We start from the raw sequence: 12,051 nt of genomic DNA, 5'->3' as shown, positions 1-12,051 counted from the left end.
CTACTCAGGTACTGCACGTAGAAAATGCCCCCCAGACTAGTAGTTCCTACACTGGAGAAAGTGAGACTGAGGTGGACAGCCATTTTTCCCACTCAGCCATCTTACATTCCCTTGCAAGAAAACTGCTTTTTACCGTAACCCACAGGAAGTATTCCAAGTGCCTACAGAGACAAAAATCCCTGAAAGCATCTAGTGATAAATAGGGAAGGTCAGACTAGCAACTCCAGCCCATGAAATTCTCTTCTTCATCTCAGTCAAAGGAGATGCCAAATCAGAGTGGCTGTTCAACAGCACCACACTGTACAAGGCACACGCCATGGGTCTTCTGGGCACAAACCCCCAGCTAGCTTTCCCACAAAGCCAGAGTATCTTCTTGGGGCCCCTTACCCTCAATTCAGGATGGTCAGTACTTCAAGCATTTCTAAGAGTCAAGGCAAACCTGAGCTTAATGTTCCATATAGTGCTGAAAAGGAAGCAGTGATCTAGAATTAAGGAACTCAACAGGTGACTACAAATAACCTCTAAGCAAACATACTCTAGAAAGACCAAAACAAGCCAGTCCGCAAAGACTAGCATAAATAACTAATCCTTCAATGTAAAGCCATAGATGTATATCCACAAGAGACAGCAGCAAACAGGGAGCCATGACCTCTCCAAATAAACAAAGCAAGGAGCGAATGACCAACTCTAATGAGATGATGATGTGGGAGCTCTCAGATCAATAATTCAAAATAGTAGTTTAAGAAAACTCAGCCGACTCCAAGATAATACAGAAAAGCAATTCAGAAATTTATCAGAAGTTTAAGAGATTGAAATAATTTTTTAAAAATCCTGAAACTGAGAAATACATTTGCTGAAGTAAAAAATGAATTTGAGGCTTTAAAGAGCAGAATGAGTAAAGCAGAAGAAAGAATCAGTAATTTCAAAGACAGGCTATGTGAAAATACACAGAAGTGAAAAAAGGAAAAATGATGAAACAAACAAATGTCTACAGAGAATGACCTCAAAAGAGCACATCTAACAGTCACTGGAGTTCAAGAGGGAGTTTAAAAAGAGCAAGATGTAGAAAGCTTGTTCAAAGAAAGAAGTATATATAGTAAACATGAATAGATCTAAGTGGATAGACTGAAATACAGTAATAGCAGGGGACTTCAACACCCTACGCTCACTAACAGACAGATCATCCAGACATGAAATCAACAAAGAAACATTAATGATAAACTAAACACTAGACTACATAGGTCTAAGTGACATTTATAGAACATTTCATCTAACAGCTGCAGAATACAAATTCTTTTTTTTTTTTTTTTTTGAGACAGAGTCTCACTCTGTCATCCAGGCTGGAGTGCAATGGCACGATCTCGGCTCCCTGCAGCCTTCACCTCCCAGCTTCAAGTGATTCCCCTGCCTCAGCCTTCTGAGTAGCTGGGACTACAAGCGCGTGCCACCACGCCCAGCTAATTTTTGTATTTTTAGTACAGACGGGGTTTCACCATGTTGGCCAGGATGGTCTCGATCTCCTGACCTCATGATCTGCCCACCTCAGCCTCTCAAAGTGCTGGGATTATAGGCGTGAGCCACCACGCCCAGCCTGACAAATTCTTTTCATCAGCATATGGAACATTCTCCAGAACTGACCACATATTAGGCCACAAAACAGGTCTCTACAAATTCAAAAAAGTAAAAATCATATCAAATACCTTTTCTGATCACAATGGAATAAAACTAGAAATGAAAAACAAGAGGAAAGTTGGCAACTATACGAACACAGGAAAATTAAACATGTTCCTAATCAGTGGGTCAATGACATTAAGAAGGAAATTTAAAAATATTTTGAAACAAATTAAAATGGAAACCTAATATATTCGGTCTATGGAATACAGCAAAAGCAATACTAGGAGAGAAGCTTACAGCAATACATCAAATGCCTACATAGAAAAATAAACAACATTCAAATAACAAATCTAATGATACACCTCAAGGAACTAAAATAATAAGAACAAATCCAACCCAAAATTTTTAGAAGGAAATAAAAAAAATCAGAGCATAAATAAATGACTGAGACTAAAAAATACAAAATATCAATGAAATGAAAAGTTCATTTTTTCAAAAGATAAACAAAATCAACTAACCTATAAAGCAAAACAAGGAGAGAAGACCCAAATAAAAAAATAAATGAAAATGGATATATAACAACGGATACCACAGAAATATGAAGGATCATCAGAAACTACTATGAACATGTATATGCCAACATATTGGAAAACCTATAAGAAATGAAAAAATTCCTGCACATATACACTCTACCAAGATTGAACCATGAAGAAATAGAAAACCCAAACAAACCAGTAATGAGTAATGAGATTGAAGCAATAATAAAAAGTCTCCATCAAAGAAAACCCTAGGACCTAATGGCTTTACTGTTGAAATCCACCAAACAGTTGAATAATACCAATTCTACTCAAACTTTTTCAAAAAATTGAAGAGGGAATACTTCCACACTCATTTGATGAGACCAGCATTACCTGACACCAAAACTAGACAAGAACACAGCAAGAAACTACAGTCAGTATCTCAGATGAAGACAGATGCAAAAATTTTCAACAAAATATGAGCAAACTGAATACAACACACATTGAAAAGATTATTCAGCATGATCATGTGGGATTCAACCCAGGGATACAAGAACAGTTCATATGCAAATGAGTAAATGTGATACATCTCATTAAGAGAATAAAGAACAAAAACTGTATGATCATTTTAATAGATGCTAAAAAAAACACTCAACAAAATTCAATAACCCTTTATGATAAAAATGCTCAGCAAACTAGGTATGGAAGGCACATACCTCAACACAAAAAAGGCCCATCTCTCACTCCTGCTTCTGCCATGTAAGATGCCTGATCCCCCTTTGCTTTCTGCCATGGTTGAAAGTTTCCTGAGGCCCCGCCCAAAGCAGGAACTGCTATGCTTCCTGTACAGCCTGCAGAATCATGGGCCAATTAAACCCCTTTCTTTGTAAGTTACCCAGTATCAGGTATTTCTTTATAGCAATGTGAGAACAGACTAACACACCAACCATTCCCAACTATATATTCCTGACCCAGACTTTTCTCTCAAACTCCAGTCATGACTGCTGCACACTTACATATGGATTTTTCTACAGGAAGAGGGTGGGAACTAAGATTTATGAAGTGTCTACTGTATGTTGCACACTAAATAGTATCTTAATGCATCAGGAATCATAGGTGGGAATGATGGAAAGAAACACCTACTCCCTTCTAGCTAATGTAAGCTGAAGGAGCTTGCCCGAAGTAGATGGGGGAGCTCTTAAGAGGGAAAGAAAGGCTGAGAACCACATACAGGCACCAAGATGCTCCAAAGGGTCTTGGGAGCAGGAGCTGTTTACAAGTCTCATCAGGACACTATCTTAGCAATGTATGCACTCTGTTTTCAGTCTTTTATTCCTTTTGCTCATGACTTAAACTCTAGAGATGGGGGATCAAGTTGCGAAAGGTTGGATCATATATCTAGTCCTTGAAAAGGCAAGGTCACTCCTGCTAAAAGCCTCACCTGAGTGCATCCAATGCAGAGAGATTCTTCCCTAAAGAAAATCAAGCTGTTTTCACTCAAAGGTGGCAGACTGGAAGCTGGGTAGCCCCAAATCACACATGGCCACCTTGAGAGTTGCTGTTACCACTACTTGACAGATGAGAAACTGAAGCTCCAGGGGTTTCTGTAAACTGCCAGGGTTGTGCCGCCTCATCACTCTGCTGGCTGCCCTGCCAGGCACCTCACGCTCCTCATCCTGCTCCTGTATTCCTCCCATCTCTCTGTATCCCATCAGCCAGCCTTGAATGTAATCTCTCTCCCTCCATCATGACTGCTCCTGCCTGAGCTGAGGCCCTAACAGGATCCACGACAGTGGCTTTCTAACTTGTCTGCCTGCCTCTAGGTTCTTTTCTTCTTCCAGCATCCATTCACTTTGGTTGTATCATTAACTTGTTAAAATCTTTCAAAGGCTTAATATCACCAATCAGATAAAATTTAAATTCTGTAGTGTGAAAGGCAAAGAAAGCCTATGCTCACCTATGCAAGTTCACCTTTCATGATTCCCTGATACTCTCCAAAACATTCATTGCAGGGCTCTGACCTGCTGGACACTTCAAGTGTCCCAACTGCTCCTTCCCTCTTTTCCTTGCTTTCTGTCAGGAACACCTTTCCCATCCTAGTTATCCTGGTGGTTCCTAACCAACATGTAAAGCCCGTGTCAATCCACCTTCACTAAGGAACTTCCTCTAATTTCTTCGGGCTCGGTACTTTTTGGTGTTTTCTGTATATAGCCACATATATATTGATAATGCTGGACTAGGATGAGTGGTTTACATATTTGTAAAAACAGTAGTGGTATTTAGTAATACATATAATATTCTTTGAAAATATTTTCTTTTCTTTTTGTTGTTTGAGACAGAGTCTCGCTCTGTCGCCCAGGCTGGAGTGCAATGGTGTGATCTTGGCTCACTGCAAGCTCCGCTTCCTGGGTTCACGCCATTCTCCTACCTCAGCCTCCTGAGTAGCTGGGACTACAGGCGCCCGCCACGACGCCCAGCTAAATTTTTTTTTGTATTTTTAGTACTGATGGGGTTTCACCGTGTTAGCCAGGATGGTCTCGATCTCCTGATGTCGTGGTCTGCCCGCCTCAGCCGCCCAAAGTGCTGGGACTACAGGTGTGAGCCACTGCGCCGAGCCGAAAATATTTTCTAAGCACTTACTATGTGCCAAGTACTATCGAAAATTCTTAATATGAATTACTCTTATTTAAATCCCCACGGTTCTACCTAAGAAATGGACACTATTCAGGAAAAATAGCTAATGCATGACAGGCTTAATACCTAGGTGACCGGTTGATAGGAGCAGCAAACCACCATGGCACATATTTACCTGTGTAACAAGCCTGCACATCCACCCTGGAACTTAAAATAAAAAGAAGGAAGGAAGGAAGGGAGGGAGGGAGGGGAAAGGAAAGAAAGAAAGAAAAAAAAGGAAGGAAGGAGAGAGAGAAAGAAAGAGAGAAAGAAATGCTTATTATTATAATACCTATTTCACAGATGAGAAAACAGAGGCTCATAGAGGTTAATTACATTGTACAGGATGCAACAGTAAACAGTGGAGCCAAGATATAAGCCAGATAGTCTGACTCCAGAAGCCTTACCTGGAATCACTATGTGCTGCCCTCCCCTTTCCACTATCAGACTGCAAATGTTTCTTAGCTGTAGAAACCATGAACATTTGCACTTTCCCAGTTCAGCGTCTAGCATAGAGCAGATAAGAAATACCTACTGAATGGTATATAAGGAAATACACTCATGGAAGATCGAATTCCTTTCTGCTTGATAGGGCTCAGATATGGTGCTGTCTGAGGGTGGAATCCTAAGGTGGAGGCAGTGACCACCTCTTGGGAACCTTTTCAATGTCATAGTTTGCACTCACCACAAGCTTTTTCCTGATAGCCTCTAGTTTTTCAGTAGCTGCAGCCAGTTCTAAGTTTGCTTGGGCTAATGCTTGGCGTTTTGGCTCCACATCACAGTAGACCTGAAAATTCATGAATTAATACAGATACAAAGAGGATAAGTAATCATTCAATCCCAGATAGGATGGATGCTTTACAATTAAAATCTCTAATTCATCTAGCAACTTCTCTTTTTTTATTGAGATGGGGTCTTCTCATGTTGCTCAAACTGGTCTTAAACTCTGGGGCTCAAAGGATCCTCCCACCTCAGCCTCCCAAAGTGCTGAGATTACAGGTGTATGCCACCACACCTGGCCTGTTATTTTTCAGACATGGTAACACCTAAAGGCAGAGCACAATCCACATAGCCTTCCACATTCTCTCTGGTCCACCTTTATTTTACTTATTTAACCTGGACCTTAGAGTTACAAGTACTTGCATAAAATGCGATATAAGTCAAACACCATTAAGATACTAAAATCAATTTGTCATAAAATGTGAAGATATGCCTCATATTACTTGAAATTGCATTGTGCGGGAACCATAGCCAATGCTGAGATCATGTCTACCCTTTAAGGCAGAAAATAAGTGTGGAAAAATTCTCAACACAGAAAGGAGGGTGGGAGATATCCACACAACATCAACCACATTGTCACTTTCTTGTCTAAGTTCCCAACCACCTTAAGCACATGTTGTTTGAATGGACCATCTGAGAATTTAGGTGGATCAATTTTTTTTTCTGCTGGTGGGGAGAGAGGAAGGAAATTAAATTTTCTTTCCTATTTTATAGCAAAATAAACACAGAATGCAGCCACAGTCAAGCTCTATGCTTGTCTTTTCACCTACTGTACAAGTAGAAGACGGGGCTGAGACACTTTATTATGCAGAGAGGCCGTACATCAACCACAACCTGTCTAAACTCTTGCTTTATGAAGATTGCCACTAAAGAGAGAGAGAGATCAAGAGAGTCCTATCCCTGTGGGCCCCACAGTATAAAGGAAATAACCCGGCTTTATGAAAATTACTTTGGGAATTGAATTGACTACACTGACTTTTTCTCAGAAATTCCATATTTGAATATAACATACAACCCTCTAAGACAAAAATGAGAGTTCTTCAGAGTTGTGGGCCATGCATTGTTCCCTTATTAGATCAAGTACTCAGCAAAGTGCTTGGGATACAGTTGGTCGGTGATAAATATTTGATAAATAAATGACTACATGAAAGTATAATCTATCTCTACACTGCTGAAAAGTACAAATTTTAGATTAGATCACATATAGGCACAAAACTTACCTGTCATTAAAATACTAAAGCAAAGAAATGGTTATTTCCTCATCTCACTATGTCAACAATACAGATGGTGTGAATATTTGCTTTGAGAGCAGGCGCTACATTTCATTTGATGTGAATTCAGATTTGCAGTTGTTTCAAGTCAACATGAATTAAATATTTAAATGTAAATAAGTAAAATTCATATAAAAGTTTTCATCTAATTACTTACTGCTCTTTAATCTAAAGGAGCCAATCACTCTGCCCAAAAAAGATAGTTTCTAACATTTCAAATATCCTCCTGCAGAGAATTGTTTACTCTAACATGCTCATGTCTTAGTCTTAGAACTAGATATCCTTATTCAGAAAATGAAATAACAAATTTTACTCTTCTCGCTGACCTAGAAATTGATGTGTTTGCAGCCCTTTGTGGAGAACATCTGTAAACAATCAATTTAGGATTGATACCTCATAGAATTTAATGATGTTGATGACCCAGGCACACAGGCCAGCTGCTGCAAAAGATTTGGTTCGAATCAGGTTTGGATTAAACTCTGGGTCTTTCAAATAGTGTTCATTCACCACTTTTAGACAGTTCTCTGGAATGTGCTCTTTGTCATAGTTAATTAATGCTTGCAAAAAATCATCAACCTGCAAAGCAAAAAGATTTATTGCAATGAACCCATTTTGGCTGCAGAGAAAATTCCAAGATCAAAAGTTAAAATCAGCTTTTAGGACTCACATTACAAAAGCAAAATTGGCAAGCTGCATTTATCCTACTGTTTGACTTTTTCAGTCTTTATAGTATGAAGTTAGAATTAGCAATGGACACTTTTAAAACCTCTTCTATCCCAGGGTAAAATATTCAGTCCCAGCACAGGAGGTATTCACATTTTGAAGAAAAGAAAGGCAGAAAATAAAAGGCAAAAAACACACCAAAAAGCCCCTGTGCTTCACCTTCCTATACATTAGTAACATTTTTCCAACCTAAGAAATCCATGTAATTTTCTCCCTCCTACACTTAACTGCTTTCATAATTTTGCAAATAATTAGCAACCTTCCACCTGCTGCTGGCATTGACTTTGGTATGCCATAACCCCAAGCTAACTTCCAACTTGGCAAACAAAAACTGTAAGTCTAGAGAACATATACAGTAGATTACATTCAGCAACTATGAAGATGATTTCTTCTGACTTAAACATCTTTTGCTATTAAGCATAACCACAGTACTGAAAACAGTATGGAAATTATCAGGATTTTCATCTTGCCAGGCTGGGCTGATACCTTTCCCATGAAGACTTTAGCTGCTTTCCAACTTCGGTCTTTGGGCACTCTTCCCCGAGGAGCCAGAAGGACCATCACGGCTGCAGTAACATTGGTAACTGCGATGGGGGGGTTGGGAAAGGCTTTCAGCTCACTGAGGTTGACCTGAAGAAAAGCACACAGAAACACGTACACAGACAGGATTAGGGGAAGTTTGGAGAAGCTCTGTAAGTTGCCAAGCAAGTCTTTAGTGGACACCCACTTCTCCTTATCAAACCAGTCTCAATTTGGCAATTCTTTGCCACCTGGGGACTCCACCTTGGAACTCCAGGAGGTTCAATTCTTGCTGGGCACTTCTCTGATACTCTGGAGACATCACTGCCCTTTCTTGCCTTCAAGAAAAATGATCTATATATCTATATATCAGTCCTGCAGAGCCCTGCTCACTGAGGCCAGGATACACACACACACACACACACACACACACACACACACACACACACACACACGTATGTGTATATGTTGTAAGATATTTATAGGTTCTATCCCACTATGTAATAGATTTGCATCTTAACCAAGCCCCTCCCAAACACATAATTCCTTAATTCAGTGTCTCTTAGGTTTGTTTTTCTGTCTTACATGTACAAGAAAGAAATATCTTCCATTACACTACAGGAACTCTCAACTAGGAGAGGGCCAAGATAGGCTGAACTTTCTTCTCTACTCCTTTGTCTCCTCAGGTCATGCCATTGATTAATCCAACAGATGATATTAATAGTATAAATTATATGTATTAGGGCAAACACTTTGAGGCAGGTAATAGCACATATTAGAAGCTCATGTAGGCTTATGATATTTAATACATGATTTCAAAAACAAAAACAACCAACCAGGTATTTCCTGTGATACTTTATGTGCTACATAATACACTCTTGCTTATAAAACCTTATCAAATGTTGAACCTGATTCTGCTCCCTTATCAGAAGCTGCCTATTTATTTGGTATATGATTACAAAGAATGGAAACAGAGTGAAAGCAAGAACAAAAACAAAGTCTTAAAATATGCTAGTAAGAATTGAGAGCTGGCTAACCAAGATTCTTTTATAATTTATACATATACACAGCTTTATATTTTAAGTGGAGCTATTTTGCCTGAGTAAAGAGTAATTATTCAGAGAAAAATTTGCAAATTTAGAGAAACACAATAAAGAAAATAAATATTCCATTACTCAGAGATGACCAATTACTCTTACTTTTTGCCAATCTTTTTCTGTGCACATATTCTTACCAAAAGAATTAGTCATATAAAATACCCTATTTTATAATCTGCTTTATTCACTTAATATATCATGGTTAATGTGTCACATTGCTAATTAGCATTTAACAATATTATTTTAACGGCAGCAGGCTATTTGAATGCGTAATAATCAGAGTTCTGTCATGGTACGTTTCCATTTAAAATTTTTCAGTTTTATGGTACTCTAAGAAATACCCATGTAAGTATCTCCTTAGTCACAGTCAAAATTATTTTCTTCAAAAAATACTTACAAAACGAATTCAGTATTTCTATGAAGAACAGTGAAAATCTCGATTCTTTCCTTTTTGAAATGGAATCTTAAGAATCTCAGGCCCAGTGATTTCCTGAGCTCTCCCCAGAGGTCTGGGAGAAGACCCCAGGATGAGATTAGCTGCAGGCTCTTTAAAGAACATTGCCCCCCATTTCACTTTCCCTAACAATATGCTAGTGATGAACACAGCTTACTTTCTCTTATAAGAATCTGAATGCTTAGGGAGGTTTCACCAACAACATGAAGCTCGAAGAAATGGTGGGGACCAAATCTAGGTATCTTTGCTCCCATTGTTCTTTCCATGAGGGTCTCTCATCAATGCTACTCTTTATATTCCAGAGGGAATAAAGAATCCTTCGCCTAGTTCTTAAAGCAACACATGATATGAAAAATTGGATTTGAGTCAAATCCAGTTACCAACAATCCAGTTGCCTTTCCTAAGAGTATAAATCCCATACTGTTGGAAATATTCAAAAGGAGACTGCTTATTGGGGTGCCGTAGAACAGGGTCCTGGATGGGCAAAAGAAGTTGAACTATAATGACGACCTCAAAGGTTTGTTTCAACTTTAATATTTCATGGGTGCTACTTTCCTTTTAAAATACTTTTTGGCTGTATGGGCTACTCTCTCAGCTCAGTTATTCAAACTCTAATAACCTTTAAATATTACTTTGAGGAAACTCAGGGACCAGTAAATTATCTTTACCCTGTTGAGTGTATTGAGTGCAGCTGTAGCAGCCACCAGTGCAGGCTCAGCCTTGAGTAAGTCAGCTTCACATTCTCTCTGTTTCTGGAACACTTCAGTCTGAATGGCTGTCACCTAATTAGAGAGGAAAAGCACACAAACCCGTATAAATTATTATCACAGATACCTGTAAAGAAAAATGGAGGTTGACTCAGATGCACTGTTAAATAATTCATTTCTCTGTACTTTGAACAGGTGAGGAATTTGTTAAACAGATTAATTTTCCTTTAGACATAGTATATATACAAAGTTTTGTAAATGTAAAAAACACACAGTAACAAATCTCAACATAAATGGATTCAAGTTCCAAAATGCTCCAAGAAAAGCTTTGACTAACTTAATTATAAGGTACCACTAATAGTAAAAGCAAGATTAAGTGATTCCTCTGCTCTTCAGTTTTCTTTTTCAGAGAGTCCTGGATTAACAAACATCTGGGCTAGCTTAGTAACCTAGACCACAAAATGTTCTTGCTAGGATTCTCTAATTTTTGCTAACTTTTGCTTAGAAGCCATGTTGGCTATTCCTAAAGAACAAATCTGAAGCTCTTTTGATCAACTGGCTAGAAGATATTCTATTCTGTGGTCATGGATTGCATGCCTCACTATAAATAAAATTTTAGTGAAGACTAATTACTGGTTTCTCCACGGACATGATAAGAAATCAGAGATGCAAGAGCCCACATCTGCCTTCGGTATTGGAAGAATAACATTGATACCCACTCTCCTCTTGTGGATCCAGTGGCACCTCTTCCCAGGACACAGAGGGTGCTGCATCAGCCTTCTGACATGATATATAATATAGAGGAAAGTCATGCTGGTAAACTTGAACCAAACCAAAATGAGAAGACAGGGCGGGGGTGGGAAGTGGCTTATCCTCCTCTCCTTAAGATAACTATAGAATCTGAAAGGCCAGGAAGAGTGAATTTTTAGTCCTCAGTAGAAATTTGAGTTTCAAAGCTGTGGCACTGGGCACCAGGATCTAGCCACCATGGGAGACGGTTCCCGTGGTGATGGTGATTGTGGAATATAAAGTGTGAACAAAAGTATATTTCTTCAGATGTATTTGAAATGAACAGGTTTAACTATACCATAAAATTAAACACTGCTCACAACAAATTACGTTGTCTACTACAGCTTTATTAGCAGTAATTACCCTTCTCCTGATTAACCATTATTTTGCTGTGTACTGTACCTTTTATAAACATAATTGGTTCGGGGTAGATATGTGGCCTCCTGCTAATACACACACAGCTATCGTTAATGTAAATAGGAGAACCCTGCATGCTTACTTAGAACTACTCCAAAACCACAACCCTCAAAAGCTGCCAGGAATGGACCATGAAAATTTTCTGTATGCTACAGAACACTGCTACAGATAAAAGAGTTTATGTGAGTGAAGGAGTTATCACCTCAGGTTTATTTATTTTCCATAAGGACACAGTGAATCTATAAATGCTGTTTGTTACCATTTATAATGGCATCATTAAAAAAATCATTTTAAATTGGAATCAGGATCATAGATTTTTGGTACTGGATAAAACCTTAAAGAGTATTTCTTTTAAGTGCTCTTTCTTTCTTTCTTTCTTTCTTTTGAGACAGTTTCACTCTGTCACCCAGGCTGGAGTGCAGTGGCATGATCTCGGCTCACTGCAACCTCCGCCTCCTGGATTCAAGTAATTCTCCTGCCTCAGCGTCC

General features: G+C 38.9%; 1 protein-coding gene across 1 annotated transcript in view; it reads right to left on the bottom strand.

The window, feature by feature from the left end:
* The window catches only part of DNAH11 (dynein axonemal heavy chain 11), a 358,159-nt gene that overhangs the window by 106,743 nt on the left and 239,365 nt on the right, over positions 1 to 12,051 (bottom strand). The window contains exons 58-61 of the mRNA XM_055115753.2: positions 10,318 to 10,431; positions 8,066 to 8,209; positions 7,250 to 7,432; positions 5,491 to 5,592 (exon numbers count right to left, since the gene is read on the bottom strand). Of these exons, the coding sequence (XP_054971728.1) occupies positions 5,491 to 5,592; positions 7,250 to 7,432; positions 8,066 to 8,209; positions 10,318 to 10,431 (543 nt within the window). The remainder of the gene's footprint in view (positions 1 to 5,490; positions 5,593 to 7,249; positions 7,433 to 8,065; positions 8,210 to 10,317; positions 10,432 to 12,051) is intronic.

This window comes from Pan paniscus, chromosome 6 (assembly GCF_029289425.2).
Source record: "Pan paniscus chromosome 6, NHGRI_mPanPan1-v2.0_pri, whole genome shotgun sequence".
NCBI lineage: Eukaryota > Metazoa > Chordata > Mammalia > Primates > Hominidae > Pan > Pan paniscus.
This window is presented reverse-complemented; position numbering and strand designations above follow the sequence as displayed.